General features: G+C 38.6%; 1 protein-coding gene across 5 annotated transcripts in view; it reads left to right on the top strand.

The window, feature by feature from the left end:
- The window catches only part of POLA1 (DNA polymerase alpha 1, catalytic subunit), a 316,833-nt gene that overhangs the window by 18,804 nt on the left and 279,487 nt on the right, over positions 1–18,542 (top strand). For 3 of the 5 annotated variants that reach the window (XM_036304556.1, XM_036304554.1, XM_036304557.1), the window contains exons 5-18: positions 85–200; positions 660–722; positions 1,558–1,650; positions 2,081–2,168; positions 2,463–2,667; positions 2,757–2,935; positions 9,165–9,277; positions 10,311–10,427; positions 11,629–11,703; positions 12,586–12,724; positions 13,737–13,891; positions 14,927–15,011; positions 15,501–15,562; positions 17,249–17,338. In XM_036304556.1, the coding sequence (XP_036160449.1) occupies positions 85–200; positions 660–722; positions 1,558–1,650; positions 2,081–2,168; positions 2,463–2,667; positions 2,757–2,935; positions 9,165–9,277; positions 10,311–10,427; positions 11,629–11,703; positions 12,586–12,724; positions 13,737–13,891; positions 14,927–15,011; positions 15,501–15,562; positions 17,249–17,338 (1,580 nt within the window). Of the gene's footprint in view, positions 1–84; positions 201–659; positions 723–1,557; positions 1,651–2,080; positions 2,270–2,462; positions 2,668–2,756; positions 2,936–9,164; positions 9,278–10,310; positions 10,428–11,628; positions 11,704–12,585; positions 12,725–13,736; positions 13,892–14,926; positions 15,012–15,500; positions 15,563–17,248; positions 17,339–18,542 lie in introns of those variants that run through there. The other 2 variants (XM_036304558.1, XM_036304559.1) reach the window with 2 other exon arrangements.

The raw sequence follows: 18,542 nt of genomic DNA, 5'->3' as shown, positions 1-18,542 counted from the left end.
TCATATACAGAGAGCAGGTGACTGGACTCTTTTTCATTTTGATTTTTGTCAGTGCATGTTTCTAAATAATTTATATTCCAACAGGAAACGATAATAAAACACGCAACAAAGAAAAGAGGAATGTAAAGAAGAGTGTGGTGACAAAACCAAACAATATCAAGTCAATGTTCATTGCTAGTGCTGGGAAGAAAACTGGTGATGTGAGTTTTATGTTTTTCTTATATTTTGCCTTCTCTTTTGTGAAAATAATTTGATATTTGGTTATACAGACAATAGGTGCTCTCTATATTTGAGCTCAAATATTTGAGTAATATTTTCTCAATTTCCATCACTAAGTTGGATGTAGATTTCTAGGTGAATTTAGACACCTCAGTGGTTGGAACTTGGAGATAGAAAAGAAAATTGAATAAAAAAGCTGAACTGACTGTAGTGATTTTAGTGATTAACAGGAAGATCATGGAAATAGAGGATGGGAGTTCTAGATTTGGGAGTTATGTATACGCAGATGGTTGTTAATATATGTGACTAATAAGCACTGAGTAGATGAGCACTCAGAGTGAGGACTGAATAGGTTTGGTTCTTCCTTTCATAGACACGTGTTCTGGGTGAAAATGGGAAGTGCAGGGGTGTTTCATTCTACCTTCCTTTCTAACTTCCAGAAAGCTATAGATTTGTCCAAGGATGATCTGCTAGGGGACATTCTACAAGATCTGACCACTGAGGTAAGTGAATCTCTGGGAGTTATTAAATATGCAGGGGCCATTGGCTGAAGAAATAGTTCAGTAATTGTACAAAAAAGTCTATTGCCAGAATTTAAAAAAATGCAGCGACAGCATCACCACCACCACCACCAAAAACCCCCCACACCAATGAACAACAACCCTTCAGATTGCTTTCTTCTCACCATTTTAGGTGAGAGTGCTTTCCAGCTGTTACAAGCTATGCAGTCCTGTTGATCGAGCTGTGTGGGGGTGTGTTTGAGGTAGTAAGAATACACACACGAGTCAGCTTTGGGAATGCACTCAGTTGCTACAGTGCATGTTCCCAAAATAGATTGAGGCCTCTCAGTCTGTACAATTAGGCGTGAGATCCTTGTCTAGAATTGCCAGTGGGCGCAAAGGAAGAGTCGGTGAGCTGTCCCTGATAGAACTCTGGCTCAGCTGTTCTGGGAATTTGCTGTTTCACGAAAAACTAAACTCTCATTTAGAGGTGTGTGTCTTTCTAAATGACCCTTGATTAAAATGACATATACTAACATCATGTAGTTCTAGCTTGACAGCTTTTAAATATAATATTCTGGAAGGGTAAGGGAAAAGTATGTTAAGTTTTGAAAAGAAAAAAATTGGTCAGGAGTGGATTCAATATCTATTCTGGGTTTCTAGTGAGTCTGTGGTAGTGTTGCTATAGTAACTGCAGTGCATGAACATAGATCCATGGGGGGGAGCAGGGAAGGAAAAATGCTTTGCTCATTGGGCTTCAATGGGGGAAGAAATGTACTTTTTCTGTCTTGTGGTAAACCAAGCATGGCCATGAAGTGTGTCTTACCTCTCCTTTTAGACACCTCAAATAACTCCACCACCTGTAATAATACCGAAGAAGAAAAGATCCATTGGAGCTTCACTGAATCCTTTTTCTATGCACACCCCTAAGGTAAAGTGTGGAAATACCTTCAAACTCGATGTACATTATTGCTTAAAATTTATTTTGTTGCTTTTCTATGTGAGCGAAATACCTTTGAATGTCTTCTTGATTTTTGTTTTAAATTAGGACTCCCATTTCATTATATAGTTTCATGTATTTCAAAAATAGCATGTGCCTGCTTTTGCCATAGTAAATTTTGTGGTAAGTAGCATGTGTTTATTATAGGTATTACAACTGTGCTAAATGTAATACTTTTCCTCCTGGAAACAAGTGTTTTTTTGTAAACCTAGGTAAAAGTAAAATAATTGAAGCTGTTACATTAATAATACACAAAATCGTTTTATAAATGGGAACTGTCATTATCTCTGGGCAGGGCAGGACAGTGTGCATATTTTTAGTATGCAGGTCTAACTGACTAAACATTTAAAAACATTTACAGGTAGTTCCTACAGGAAAAACTGCTTCCCCTGTCTCAAAGAAGGAGCCTCTGTTAACTCCTATTCCTCTTCAACGTGCTGAATTTGCTGGTAAGTAAGATGTCAGGCAGAAGTACAAGAGTGTGGAGGAGTTGCAAAGTGCTGCCAAAAATGGAGGACCCAGGAAGGAGGAAGTGGAGGCGATTTTGAAGGTATTTGTGATAGCAAGTTTAAGTGTGAAAGATTTGAATTCATAGCAGTACAAGTTACAAGGTACATCTGATTTGGAGGTTGATGAGATGCAGATACAGTGTGGGAAAAGAGTAGGCCCCTATGGCTGTGCTGGGGAGGCCTGTGTGCTCCATGGCAGCAGTTTATGATGGGAATGTGCCACGATGCCCACAGGAGAGCCAGCACCAGCAGCAGTGTGTACACACGACAAGAAGGATTCGGGGGCAATAGATTTTGAAGATGGTGACTTTGATGAGCCCATGGAAGCTGAGGAGGTGAATGTGGAGCCTGTGGCTGCTAAGACCTGTGACCAAGCGAGTGAGCCAGCAGAGGTGGTGAAACCCGAGGCAGATCTTGGGAAAGGGACCACGCCCTGCTTGTAAGAGCATTTTATGACTTTTCTGGCAAGTAGTGCTACAATTGCTTTGTTGGATTTTGAAAAGTTTTTTGAAAATGTGATTTTTGCAGAGGAGGTTTTCTCCCAGATGTCTCTTGTTGGGACATTGATCAGGAAGATGACAGCAGTTTCTCAGCCCAGGAAGTTCAATTGGATTCCAGTCACCTGCCACTGGTAAAAGGGGCAGATGAGGAACAAGTGTTTCAGTTTTATTGGCTGGATGCTTATGAAGATCAGTACAACCAACCAGGTAATCATACTGTATGTCTTTAATGTGGAGTAGCGCCTGTTCCTTAAATGTGTTAGTGGTTGTAATTGGCACAGGCTCTGCACTCACATACGTATATAGTAAGGGTGCATGAGGCACCTGAATGGAGAGGAGCTGTGTGATGTGAATAATCCTCAAAGTTGCTTTTTCCCAAAACCGGTTAGTTATATATGGAATGTGTACTTGTAGTTTACCTTTGATGTATCCAAAGTTATAGTTAATATACTTTAAATGGAGATTGTCATGAATTTGTTCATTTATTCAGCAATTTAAACCCAGTTTTGTGTGCCAGGCACTGAGATGGGGTGACCAGGCTGGACAAATTCTTTATCCTAATGGAACTTACATTCTAGTGGGGTGGGAGCAAGTGGAGGGGAATAGGCAATAAATAAGGTAAGTTGATTAATGGTTTAAAGGCAGTTAGTTGGGGGATGGACTTGGAGGGCCTATCTAAGGAGATCACCATTGGGCTAAGATTTGAGGCACATGCAGATCTGAAGAAAGAGCATTTCAGCCTGATGAACCAGTAAGCATAGGCCTGGAGGGAGAAGGGAGGTGGCTTGTTGGTTGCAGCATAGTAATCAAGTGACAAGATTGGTAGAAAATGAAGTTGGAGAAAAAGGCCTAGGGCAGATGATGAAAAACCTTGAAAGCCATATTAAGGAGTTTAGGTCTTCTTTCAAGAGCCATGGGGAGATGATGGAAGATTTTAAGTACCAGCAGGATGGGTGGGATGGTGTTCTCATGGTTGGGCATGCATTTTAACAGGAACCCTCCAATTTGTGTGGAGAATAGCGCTTGCGCATTTTTGTGTGTGTGTGTGTGTGTGTTGGGGCTGGAATGGGGTAGTGGAAAAGTGTAGAAGCACTGGAGATGAGTCAGTGCAGGACAGGTGTGTGGTGGAGAAAAGTGAATGCATTTAACATGTATTTTGACATGAACTTGTTGATGGATTGATGTGAGGGTTGACAGAGAGGAGGGATGAAGATTGATTCCCAGGTTCTTCTCCGAATGAGCTGATACTATGAATTCTGACTCACAAAAGCCAGGAGGTTCTCCAGTTTCCTTTTGTGCTCCTTTGAGCCCTTCTTCACCACAGGGTGGGGCATGACAAAAATCTGTTGGATTAATAGAAAATACACCCTTAAACAGAGTGACTTTTATTCAGACCCATTTCTGCATCTGAGGGTAGAAGCAAACTATTTTTCAAAATGGTTTCCTGGAGGCTGTATCCAATGAAAATGGAGTGTAGATGTCAGTGAAGCAAGTGAATGAGTAAGAAGAATAAGTATTAATTGTCAAACTTGAAGGCCAGATTTACCTTTAAGATAATCAGGCATTGACTTCAACTGGAAAGACCTTAATGGTCTCTCAGAGGGGAAACAGAAGCGGTAATATGTTTCAGCTTATCGAATGTGTAGAAACTCTTGCAGAGCCACTTGAGTAGCAAACTGCCATGTATTAGTTCCTTAGGTAAAGATATAAGCAGTCTTAGAAATGGTATCATATCTATTTTAGCTAGGGAAGGTCAGTTTGGTTAGACCCTGTCACCTCTTTGACTACCTCTTTACTTGCCAGTGGGAGGTAGGCTGGCAGGTGTGATTACATGAGGCTGAGCAAATATTTCCCATCCAATGCGTAAGCCCAGGTTGTCCCATTGTACTGCTGCAGGGGACACCATTTTCACATGTGCTTCATAGGACCTCTGGAGCATGGCCGTGTGAGTGGTACTCACTGGAGTACCACATGGTGGGCCTGCCCTTCCCAGTACTACTGTCTGCTTTGCTGTATCTGCTTGATGTTAGATTTGATTCTCTGTGTTGGTTAATGGTCCAGTCAAACCCAGAAATGTGGGGGGCAGCTTTGATTCCCCCTTTTCCTCACTTCCTTCATCAAGTCTTACTAGTTTCCTCTCCTAAAGTAGACGAGGTGTCTTGTCTTTCTCCTCACAATTCCCACCTCTGATCCCTTCTTGCCTACATCACACCAGCTTTCTAACCCCTCAGCTCACATTGTGGCCTGAAGGGTAACTCTGACCCTGTCATTTCCTTATTAAAATACAGCCCCAGCCCTAGCTGGATTGTCTCAGCCTGCAGACTGAAGGGTCCCAGGTTCGATTCTGGTCAAGGGCGCATGCCTAGGCTGTGGGCTTGATTCCCAGTAGGGGACGTGCAGGAGGCAGCCAATCAATGATTCTCTCTCATCATTGATGTTTCTATCTCTCCCTCTCCCTTCCTCTCTGAAATCAATAAAGATGTATTTAAAAAATAAAAAAAATAAAAAATAGCCTCATTGGTAATTGCTTATAACATAAAAGTTCAAGTTCCTTAGCAAGGCTTCCGGTGCCTACCATGCATGACTTTTGTGCCCTAGAAATAGCTCCCTGTCTGTGCCTGATGCTCTTTATACCTTGTCCATTTATTCATTGTGTTTGATGGAATGCCCTCATGTGACTCAGCCCGTGTCATCTCCAGGAAGTTTCCTAATCCTCCAGACTGGCCCCAAGAGCCCTTTCTCTGTGACCCTATCATACCCTTTTCCATCATAGCATTTGTCATATTATTTTGAAAATATCTGATTCTGTGTTTTTGTTTCCCCTAAAGCCTTTTAACTCCTGGAGGCCTGGGACCTTTTATTTCCAGCTTTTAGTGTGATGCCAGGCATATAATAGGTGTTTAATAAATGATTATTGAAATAAACTGCAGAGATTGACAATCCTGTAGACAGATACACAGGAAAGGTTTCAGAGATCCAGAGTTGCATTCGCTACTATACTGAGTTTGCCTCTTGAAGCCTTATAGCAGCATGGTGTAAGAATAGGTAGCATAGTCCTGGCTGGTTTTGTACAATGGTTAGAGCATCAGCCCATGCACTGAAGGGTTGCAGTTTTGATTCCCGGTCAAGGGCATGTACCTGGGTTGTGGGGTTGCTCCCTGTCCCGGGTTGGGGCGCTTGCAGGAAGCAACCAGTCGATGTGTCTCACATCTATGTTTCCCTCCCTCTCTCCCTCCTTCCTTCTCTCTCTGAAAAGCAATGCAAAAAGTATCCCCAGGTGAGGATTAACCATAACAAAAAGAATGGGTAGAACAAAAGTAGATGGTGCACCCGCCCCAGGTTAATTCACATACGTATAAATCATCAGATTGCTAGTGTCAATTGCCAAGGATTACAACCTTAAGAACAACAATCCTCTTTCTTTCCTGTGTGAAAAGGAGTGTATTATTTCCATCTTTTGTTTACTGGTTAATACTCTTATTAAAAAACAGAGCATTGTTTTACAGGGTAAGGTCTTGAGCTACATTGTCCACTGTGATAGCCACTGGCCACATGTAGCTCTTTAAATTGAAATCAGATAAAATGAAATAAAATTTAAAATTCAGCTTCTCAGCCAATAGCCACATTGCAGGTGCTCAATAGCCACATGTGGCTAGTAGCTACCATATTCATGGATGTCACAGATACAGACAGAACAATTCCCCCAAAGCCTTTTTTGACTACCTCTTTGTTACTTGCCATTGGAACTTCTGGGGGGGAGGGGGCTTTTATTTCCAGCTTTCAGAGCAATGCCAGGCAGTGCTGAAATTTCTTTTTTTTATTGATTTTATTTTTAGAGAGAGAGGAAGGGAAAGAGAGAGAGAAACATACATGTGAGAATGAAACATCGATTGCCTGCCTCCTGCATGCCCCCTACCTGGGATTGAGCCTGCAACCTGGATATGTGCTCTGACTGGGAATCCTTTCAGTGTACTGGATGACACCCAACCGAGTCACGTAGGCCTGGCAGTGCTGACATTTCTATCGGCTAGTGCTAGTCTGTATCGTAATAGATATCGGAGGTTAAAATTGAGGCACTGAAGCACAGGTATATTTGCGAAGCAACCAGTTTATACTATGTATTGTTGAATTCCTGGTACTAATCCAGCCGTGGGCAAACTACCTGGCCTGTTTGAAATGAATAAAACTAAAAAAAAAAAAAAAAAGTACCCTTTTATGTAATGATGTTTACTTTGAATTTATATTAGTTCACACAAACACTCCATCCATGCTTTTGTTCCGGCCCTCCCGTCCAGTTTAAGAACCCATTGTGGCCCTCGAGTCAAAAAGTTTGCCCACCCCTGTACTAACCCATAGTCTTGGATAAGCCTTTTCAACCACCCTTGGGAAATACTTTGCAATTGAAAGAGGTACTTGTCTGTCATTGGTCTGTCTTCCAAATGCTAAGGTAAAAGGAATTTTCTAGTGCTGGATAATGCCTTAGAGATCTTCTAGTCTAGTAATTCACTTACAGAGGAGGAAGCTGAGGTTCTGAAACTGAAGTGGTCAGCTCTTCAGCGGCAGAGTTCTGGGCTTCTCACCCTCAGTCCTGCTGTTCTGTGCTACTTTTCAAGTTGTGTCCTCGTGATCGATGCCAATGGGTTAAATAAGACGGCTTTTAAAAAGTCCTTTAATCTCAGAGGGTTGAACAGTTTCATCTTGATCACTGAGCCTTGGTGAAATCAATGCTGCTAATAAAAACGAAGTACTCCCATAGACCCTGTTATTGTTTCTCAGTTTCTTACAGATTCTAAATAAGTCAGTTGTTGCTGAATGCTCCATAATTATGAAAAGAATCTTACTCTTTGCATATGGGAAGATATCCTGTCTTCATTATGACTTTTTAAAGGTTGAATAATCCTGACTGCACCTGGTTTCAGCTAGTTACTGGGGGAGGGGGTGGAATCTTTGTTTACCATGATCTTTTTGTGGCAAATGAGGCATAAACAGTGTCAAATGTGTTGCATGAAGTGTGATATTAGTTTGACTGTAAAATGAGCTATTTGAATCTTTGAATCCAATATTAGGGCCTTTATTTTTCTTTGCTTGGAATTTTGTTTTTTTTCATCTCTAACTGTTATAAGGATGACTTTTAATTTTCTGCACTACTGAGATTTTTTCTTTTTAATCATCGACACAGTCCCCCCTTCTCTCACCCCAACCCCCCCATCTGTCTCTTTCCCCCCAGATGAAAATCACACAACTCTTAGAATTTTAATCATCTGCAGAAATGAAAATTCTTAGATGGTCTTATTTCTACTAGAACGAGTGACAAAAAGGAAGCACTGATGAGCTATCTTGTGAAACTGGAGTAATTAGCCTTATGTACAGTATAGCCTTTAAATATGCCAGAATTTTCTTAATGTCTCAGACAAGTGGCTGTGTTGAGTAACTGTGTTGGTTACTGCTGTCTAATTATTCATAGAGTCCAGAATTTAGCACAGTGATAATCTCTTAGTTTGACTAACAAATCTCTGGAGTCCTATCTTGATGGCCAGTTTCCATGAACAATGAATTGATGTCTAGAAAGGCTTTCTTTGACTTTGTATTATATATTACAGAGGGATCTCGAAAGGAGTGTGTCTGCTGAGTTGGTTATTAGCCCATTTGTTGAACTGAAATAGAAGAGAGGAACATTATAAACACTACCTAGCTAGGTGTCTTAAGTCTGTGAAGTCAAAGGGGTGAAATAGTAGATAGTACTTGAACCCTATTATGAGACATTTATTATTATATGGAATAAGATATATGAGATAAATTGTTTTTCCCCAAACACAATTTTACATATGGGAAAATACTGAGGTACCGCACATAATTATCCTTACACATGAATGTTAATTTTTATCAGTAAGTACAGCGCTAAAAAGGAATTTAGCATTCTCAAAGTTCTCACAAGAGGTTTAAATATGAGATTTGTTGGACAGTAGTTTGCTTTTTTGTTTCTTTTACTCTGGGGAATCCTGGTTCGGGGGAAAATGTATTTTGTGTTTTTACCCAATATTGACTTAGGATGGCTCCCTGATTCCCCAGGGGTTTCTACACTGACTTGGGGTGTCTCAGTAGTTCCCCAGTGTGTCTACTGAGGCCTGTGATAGCTCCCTAATAACCAAGGTTTGTCTCTATTTACCTAGATGTCTCCCTACTTTTGGAAAAAATGTTTACACCAAGAATCACTCTGTCCTCCTACTGGTCACAGGTTTTACCAATGTGGTATTGTCATATGGCATAAGTACTGAAAAAAGGAACTGGTCTTGGGGACTGGACATCAGATATAAATTTGCTGTAAAAATAATTTACCATGAAGGCATAAATGTGTGGACACATTCAGTCTTTGTAGTGCTCCTTTAATGTGATGTAATTGAAATGTTTCTTTTTTCATGTTTTTTTCTTATTTTAGGTGTGGTATTTCTGTTTGGCAAAGTTTGGATCAAATCTGCTGAAACCTATGTGAGCTGTTGTGTCATGGTGAAAAACATTGAACGAACGCTATACTTCCTTCCCCGTGAAATGGTAAATGTTAGTGATTAGCTTCTAATCCTAAGTGCATTCTGTGTTCTGCCACCAGCCCTATTCTTTCTTTTTTTTAACTTCAAATACAATTGCTGTGTGTGTGTGTGTGTGTGTGTGTGTGTGTGTATTTATTTTAGTGATTTCAGAGAAAGGAAGGGAGAGGGAGAGATAGAAACATCAATGATGAGAGAGAATCATCAATCAGTTACCTCCTGCATGTCCCCCACTGGGGATGGAGCCCGCAACCTGGGCAGGTGCCCTGCCCAGAAATTGAACCATGACCTCCTGGTTCATAGGTGGATGCTCAACCACTGAACCACACTGGCCAGGTGTCCACCAGCCCTATTCTTCAACAGGGCTATGAATTAGCCACAACCTTGATGCTTTTTCTTGCTGTCTGCCTAGTCACCACTGTTTGGCAGCAGCTCCATTAGAAGTTGGGGAAAGTTGAGAAATGAAGTAAAACTCTATTTGCAACTTGTTGGAGTGTGAAAGAGTATAACATTGTCTGAGTTTTAGTATGTGATGCTGTCTTTCCCCCAACTTCTCATTTCCATAGTAATGACAGCTGGGAGTGTATGGCTCTAAAATGTGGCATAGAGTTTGGCCCAGTTTTCATGCTTTTGTTGTATAGGCAACAGTATCATTTCATCCACAGCCATTTAACAGGGTCAGCTCCATTTGCTTCTCCTTTTTTATTGGGACTTAACATCCACACTCTCCTCCCCATCTGAGTTGAACTGTGAATATTCTTGGTCAGTATTTACAACACTTATCCCATTTTGTAGGATCGATCAATTGATCATCTTTATCTCTGGTTTGCTTTTATGATGCCATTGGGAGGAATTGGGCATTGGGTTTAGGACATTTTGGGGTGTGTTTACATATTTGAACTCACTTGTAAGACTGTTCTGTTACATGTTTAAATGGGGGAAGATGAAAATTGATTTAGATTTGGGTTTTTGGTGGTTGAAAGATTTATTTACAGATACTCTTTTTCCCCCCCTCCCCTTTCCTCTCCATGGGAGAGCAGAAAATTGATCTAAACACAGGGAAAGAAACAGGAACTCCAGTTACAATGAAGGATGTTTATAGTGAATTTGATGAGAAAATAGCAACAAAATATAAAATTATGAAGTTCAAGTCCAAGGTTTGTATTTGGTGATAAATTTTTCCAGCTTTAATTATTAGTTGATTGTTGTTTTCTGATTTAGCAAATAGTTGTTGCATATCTTATTTGTGCAAACTGCCCTCTGTGTGGCTATAATTCATTGAATAGAAATTTCATAGTTAGCAATGTAAAACCTTGTTGGATTTGTAAAAATTTTTACTTCTCTTTATACTGCTTATAAAATAATCACTAATTTGCATAGAAAGAGCACTCATAGCAAAGTAATTGCTTCCAATAATTAAAGCATATCTTGTGATCTTATTCCCAAATGGAGAAGAACTGGTTCTGACCTTGTTTGTATTAATTATTGCCAAGTTGTCTTAGAAGGTTAAGTGAGGTTTTATCTTTAAAAATTAGGGACTGTGATGCTATTCTGATTCAATAAAATCTTCTGCTCCTGTGATACATATTGATCAACTGTGAGATATTGACTTTGTGAGATATTGATGCCTTTGGCCATCATCATGGGGGCTGTAACTCACTCAACATACTGGCTATTAACATACTGGCTATTAACAGTAATTGCAATAAAGGGCGGGTTGAGTTGCTGAAGATATGGCTAATGGTCTTAACTATTTGAGCTTTGAATTATGGCTGATGGATCAAGTCTCTAAAATTCTAAAAGCAGTGTGGTGTAATGGTGAAGAGCATAGGTGCTGGGCAATACACCTTGTGCTTCTAAGTCCTAGCCTTACCGCTTCCTAAGTCCAGGGTCGTCACAAGAGCTATTTCAAGAGTTGCTGGAAAGGTTAACTTGATTAATTCATTTTAGGTTATTAAAACATTACTTGGTACATAGCAGGCACTCAGTAAATATGAGCTATAGTTATAATGCTAATTATTAATTTTTCTAGTAAGATGGGGTTGCTTAATATTAAAGAGTAGCAAATTATTTAATGCATTAAAATTACAAAATTTTTTAATGTTTATTGACCTTGAATGCAAATATTTCAAGTTCTGTAATGTCTAAGAGAAGTCTTTTTAGCATTTAGTTATTGGGTGTTTTAGTCTTAGTTGAAAGGGGAAACAGGTGCTGCATTGGCTTTATTTACCTCCGTGTTCCATAAGGATGTTAGATTCCTAATGATTAAATGCAGGGACATGCATTGTGTATGTAATGCTTGTCAATTTATTTTGTGAAGGTTTTGTCTAAATGATTTTAACATATTTGCTTACCCAGATAGTAGAAAAGAACTATGCTTTTGAGATACCTGATGTTCCAGAAAAATCTGAATACTTGGAAGTTAGATACTCGGTAAGTCAAACAAAGAAAATTACTGGGTTTTGGTTGAAAATGACACTGTTCTATTTTTGAAATTTCAATTGGCTTTCAATTAGTATTGGCAGAGCTCCTCAAGCCCACAGTTCATGGAGGTGGATTCATAGTAATGAATAATTAAATTAAAATGGATAAAAATTTAAATACATAGACTACAAATTGTACTGCTTTTCTCTGCATCTTTAAATAAATAAATTGAAACTGCAGAACTGATTGTTAAGTGGAACAAATGCCACATGATGGAGTTTACCATCATTAGTCTGTTGAAGTGTTCCTTCTGAGCAGTGAAAAGGTGAGAGATGAGAGCGTCAGTACTGTTACTATAGTGCTGCTCTTGTTCCCAGGACAGGTAAGGTCATGGTTATGGGCTATTAATTAATTAACTGGACCTTAACCTCTTTTTACTTTTGATATAGTGATCCCACATGTTGGAAAAGGGAAACTTTTAAGAAATGTTTCTGACAGTGGTGATGAAATGTACCATGGAAGCATTTTGAATGAGTCCCATTCTCTTGCTTTTATTCCCCTAATGCAGTGGTACTATTTGGCTGTGTTTTTTTTTTTTATCAGTAAGGCATGTATGATTCTGGACAGAAATCCTCTTTTGGGGAGCTTCTTGGCCTATTTTTCTTCTAATGGATGTCATCAAGATGCATTATTTTTTCATTGTGAATTGTTTTTGTTTCCTACTGTGAATTGTTTTGGATTTCATTTGTGGCAAATTACATTCCATATATATAAAAGGAGTTTCTTCTGGTACTTCGTAGAGAGGCTTTTGTTTATTTCAAATATAGACTTTGGAAAATGTGAAGTAATAGTTTTAAACAAAAAAGATTTTTTCTTTTTTGCCTTTTTCAGTCTGAAATGCCACAGCTTCCTCAGGATTTGAAAGGAGAAACTTTTTCTCATGTATTTGGGACTAACACATCCAGCTTGGAACTGTTCTTGATGAACAGAAAGATCAAAGGACCTTGTTGGCTTGAAGTTAAAAATCCACGTAAGGAAAATTTTACTTTCATAATGCTAAGTAAATTGCTGATAGATGCGGTTTTTAAAAGGGAAGTTAGGGAATTGGTCTGTGTATTTCAGTGTGCCCACTTCCTTTTTTATGTATTTTTCCTCAAGGTTTTCCTTGAGTGAGGACAGGGAATATGTTTAGAATAATTTTATCATTGTAATGCCTGTCAGTGTAATCAGAGAGAGGCCTTAGTTAGCCCAGGTGGCAATTGGTCGCATCCCTCATTGGGCTGCTGTCAGTGTGGACTTCCAGCCTGGCTGATGTGGCCCACCTCTTCTCCCTAGTTAACTGCTAACCTCTGAAGGAGGGCGAGTACCACTGTCCAGTGTGGATAGTGCTTAGTCTCTTATCTGATGTTTTTCGGTATTTGCATCTGTGATACTCTGTTTTGGCTTCACAAATCTCTTAAAAATGTTTTGTGATTTCTCCAAGGCAGTGGTTTTTATTTTATTTAAATTTATTTTATTTTATTTTTTTAAAATTCATTTTTATTGATTTCAGAGTGGAAAGGAGAGGGAAAGAGAGATAGAAACATCAATGATGAGAGCGAATCATTGATCGGCTGCTTCCTGCACACCCCCCCACCAGGGATGGAGCCCACAACCCAGGCATGTCCCCTGACTGGGAATCGAATTGTGACCTCCTGGTTCATAGGTTGATGCTCAACCACTGAACCATGCTGGCTGGGCACGTTTCTGTTGTTGTTTTTTTTAAACCTATTTTGGGTCCTGGAAAATCTGATGGAGGCTGTAGACCTATTTCCCAGGCAGACGAACATATGTGTGTACACACACACACACACACACACACACACACACAAGGATTTGCATACAATCCAATAGTGTGGTTTATTGTTACTTAAATGTTATAAGACATTGTTATTAGAAGATGGGATTGAAGATTTTCTCAGTTAATCACAGATGTCTTAATTGTAGTATTTTTTTCTTTTTCCATAAATGGCTTTTGCTGTGTTGTATTTGTTCTCTTTTAGAGCTCTTGAATCAGCCAATCAGCTGGTGTAAAGTTGAGGCAATGGCTTTGAAACCAGACCTGGTGAATGTAATTAAGGATGTTGGTCCTCCCCCTCTTGTGGTGATGTCTTTCAGCATGAAGACAATACAAAACCCAAAGACACATGAAAATGAGGTAAAAAAAAAAATAGGACAGATTTTGTATGTATGCCTTAGATGCAAATACTTGCCTGAACTTATACAGCTTTTCTGCAAGGGAAAGTTGTTCTTTTTGAAGGGCAAAGAATACTAATTCACTACCAAACTCTTTTAAAAGACTTAAATTAATGACTTATTTATTTTTGGGTTTTAAAATTTTTTATTTTGGAGAACTTTAAATAGACATACAATAATTTAATGAACTCCCATATACCAATCAATTATATTTCAGCAATTAGCAAGATTTTGTCACACCCCCTCCTTTTTTCCTCCTGAAGTAGTTTAAGGCTAATCTCTGACATTTGTGTCATTGCATCTCTCAAAGCATGCATACTTTCCTATATAATACCATTAATCACCTAAAAACATTAACAGTGATTCTTTGATATCATCTAAAATATCCAGTCCATAGTCACATGACTCCTTTTCTCCAAAATGTCTTTTAGTGTTGGTTTATTTGAATCAGGATTCATACAAGAGTCACAGATGGTGTTTAATTTTTATGTCTCTTGAATCTCTTTTAAACAGGAGCTGCTCCCCCAACCCCTTACAGTTTTTTTCCCCCCAGTGATTTTTGACTTAATGAAGAATAACTGTCGGTTCTCTCATAGAACACCCCATTTTCTGTTTTTGTTTGGATTTATTCTTCTATACCAGAGGTTGGCAAACTATGACCTGTGGGCCAAATCCAGCCTACCACTTGCTTTTGTAAATAAAGTTTCTTGGAATATAGCAATTTCATTCATTTACATATTATCTGAAGATGCTTTTGCACTACAGAGGCGGAGTTAGTAGCCATGCCAGAGACCATAAGCCCTGCGAGGCCTACAGTATTTTCTATCTGGCTCTTTATAGGAAAAGCATGCAACCCCTGCTTTCCTAATAAAATGTTTAAAGCATTCATTCATATGTACTAAAATCTTTATCTTTTAATATTCTTGGTGGTTTTGTTGAGAATGCAGAATACATAGTAGGTGTTTGATAAGTGATTTATTTTCCTCTTTTTTTGAAGATTATTGCTGTGGCAGCTTTGGTTCATCATAGCTTTGCATTAGATAAAGCACCGCCACAGCCTCCCTTCCAGTCACACTTCTGTGGTATGTATTTTTAAAGCTGGTTTACTAATGGCTTGATTTTAGTTTTTCTTTTTTCTTTTTCTCCAACTGTTGGATCACTAACTTGTTTTTTAAAATGTTTTCAAAAGTAGTGAGTGTTTTATTGGATTGGTTGCCTCTTATTCAGCTGGTTTATTTTGTTCTAGGAGAAGTCAGGAGGCAGTTTGATATCTTTTTCTGTTCCAATGGTTATTCTATTGGGATGGAGTTTTTTTTCCTGGTTCAAACTTATGCTTTAACTACTTTCTTTTCATGGTGTCATTCCACCAACTCATCACAAAAGCCTGTTTGTTTTGGCTATTCTTTTGAGGTCCAACAACATGACCAATGGAAATTCTTGATTCTCTTTACTCTTTAGAGATTGGGGGAAATTTATATTTAAGACAGTTCCCATTTGGAAACACTCAGTGTATGTACACTTGAAATTGGCTAAGATGTGTGTTGAATCTTTATTTTTCGTCATTTTTACAGTTGTGTCTAAACCAAAGGACTGTATTTTTCCATATGCTTTTAGTGAAGAAATAAAGAAAAAGGTAAAGGAAATTATTTATTTCTTTTAAATATGAAGCATTTATTTGTTTAGATTGAAAAAAGGAGGATGGTGTGGATTAGTAGAAACAGGCTATTTTATGTTAATCGATTGTATCTATTCTTGGTACATCGTACTGTGACATTGACCCCTTAAAATGTATTAGAAATGTAAAACTAAAAACATTGTTTAGCAATGTTTAAATGTTTCACCACCTGAAAATAGTGGAATTCTACAGTGTATGAGGTTCAAACCTTCCTTTAGATAGCTTAATAGGAAGCTTTTCCAAAACTGTATGATCAGGTGATTACTGTTTTGGGAAATTGTAGGGCAGAGTGCTACACTTCCCCTTCACCTTCCCCTGATCAGCTTAAAGGAAGTCCAGTGTAGTTGGGAACACTGTGCATATTAAAGGGGACAAGTATGAGAATGGTTGATGTGGGCTTGTCCAAATAGATCAGTGATTTCTAAACTCCCAGTATACTCCATTAAGAAGTTTACTCCAACTATACCCATGGGTCCTTAACAAAATGGGTGGGGGTGGATTGGGGAATTGGATAATGTAGTAAGTTTTTCACAAAAGTAAATGTACTTGAGCCCTAGCTGGTTTGGCTCAGTGGATAGAGCGTTGGCCTGCAGACTGAAGGGTCCCAGGTTCAATTCCGGTCAAGGGCACATGCCCGGGTTGTGGGCTCGATCCCTAGTAGGGGGTGTGCAGGAGGCAGTGATCAATGATTCTCTCATCATTGATGTTTCTGTCTCTCCTCCCTTCCTCTCTGAAATCAATAAAAATATATATTTTTAAAAAGTAAATGTATTTGATGTAAAAGATTTCTTTTTGAGAGCATATGTTGTTTCTTTTATGAAATGATGGTGTTGGTAAATTTATAGGTTTTTTTTTAATGTTCTCACTTGACAAAATTAAAAGTTAGCAACCTATCAGGTTCTACTTATTTTAAGTTGGCTTGAGAAGTCCAGTACCCTGGTGGTACTGTTAGATCAGGCTGTTATTTGTGAAGTGCCCTGAATTACCTATCCAAGTAGAAATAACCACGAAAATTCATTCCATTAGAGTCAAACTGATATTTTTTTAGTCAAACTAGGTATAGAAAACATACAGCCTTCAACTTTCATTTTAGGAGCGTCTTAATAAATGGATCTTTTGAAACTTGATTTATGGTTAGTAATCCAAGTGGAAGCCTTTTGTGTGAAGATAAGTTTTATTTATATTTAAGACACTTGTAATTCTTAAATGAATGTTTGCGTTTAGTCTAGTTTCTTATTTATACATTCTTACACCACTATTTGATATTAGTTTATACAGTCCTTGGAACTTCTTTGTGTGGTAAATACATAAACAGTGAAGTCTAAGAAAGTTGGTACTCTGATTCATGTGCTATAAAATGTGTCCAGATGACAAGTGTGTCCCTGTGGAGGGACATCTCTGCACTTGATAATGCTCAACACTTAAAAATTTTTTTTCATTCACACTTTTATTACCAGTATAAGCTCCTCAGAGACTTTATGCAATTAAGGCAAAACCTATAATCAGGAATTTTATTGCTGCATTTAGTTTTGAGCTGGGTAGTTTGTTTTAACCCTAAGAAATCTTAACCCTACCTGAGCAAGGAAGCAAGGTACAGTACTTGAGAGTAAAGTCTGACTGGTTTGTTTGTTTTTTATCTAATAGAAAGTGAAGGTTGAGATTGCTGCAACTGAGAGAACACTGCTAGGGTTTTTCCTTGCAAAGGTTCACAAAATTGATCCTGATATCATTGTGGTAAGTAGTTGTTTGATCATTTCATGGGGAAGCTCTTCATTCCTTAGTTGTTTTAGTTTGATTTGATTGGCATTTTTTTTTTTTGAGCAGCAAAGAATCATTTCAGAGTGAAAGAACCCTATAGATTGGAGGGAATTGCTGTACTTGCTGCTAACAGAAAGGGGGGAATATCCCAGCCCACTACAAGATAGTATTTTTCCTGTAATAGAAAGGCAACTTATGAATTATTACAGAAGTTTATGCTAATCCGGTTGCACTTAGAGACCACCAGCCTGTAAGTTAATAAACTTGGGTCAACTGTTGGTATCTCCAGAATTTTGGCATAGTGGTCCAGCTGTATAGCGACCATAGGAGTTAATTCACTTGGTTTGGTGCCAATCCCCGAAGTGTAAGTATTTGAAGTTTATGAGCTCAGTGGACCTCTTTGATATATTTCTTTGAGAGCTCATGGCCAGGGATCATTTTTTCTCTTGATGACTGGGTATGCTCCCCTGAGGTAGCAAGAGGTAATAAGTCATTGAGTTATCTTTGCCCCAATTCTTTTCCTTAATTTTTTTTAACTTTCAGTGTTCATTTTTTATTGGTTTCAGGTGTACAGCTAAGTAGTTAGACAATCAAATACTTTGCATAGTGTCCCCCTTGATAGTTCCTGTACCCGCCTGGCACCATACATAGTTATTACAATATTATTGACTATATTTCCTACACTTTACTTACATCCCCGTGACAATTTTGTAACTACTACCAATATGTACTTCTTAATCCCTTCAACTTCTTTCACTCAGTTGCCCAACCCTCTCCCCTCTGGCAGCTACCAGTTTGCTCTCTGTGTTTATGTGTCTCTTTCAAGTTTGCTTGTTTGTTAATTTTGTTCTTTAGATTCCACATGTAAGTGAAAGCATATGTTATTTGTCTTTTTCTCACTGGCTTATTTCACTGAGCATAATACCCTCTTGGTCCATCCACGCTGTCACATTTGCCCCAATTCTTAAGAATCATAAAGCAACATTTTATTTTGTTTCTTCTGACCTTCCTTAGTTTGTTGGCTCCTTGATAGGAGTCCTTCCTTTTGTCTTTTTTTTCTGAATTTGGGAGGGAAGTAGGATATAAATGCTTATATTTTAAATGTGCTATTGGTAATATGATTACATGGAAGGAAGCCTTGCAAACATGTTCGCCATATATTTCTTTGCATTCATTTTTG

Source organism: Myotis myotis, unplaced genomic scaffold (genome assembly GCF_014108235.1).
Source record: "Myotis myotis isolate mMyoMyo1 unplaced genomic scaffold, mMyoMyo1.p scaffold_m19_p_4, whole genome shotgun sequence".
NCBI lineage: Eukaryota > Metazoa > Chordata > Mammalia > Chiroptera > Vespertilionidae > Myotis > Myotis myotis.
Note: the sequence above shows the minus strand (reverse complement) of the source record. Positions and strands in the feature narration are given on the sequence as shown.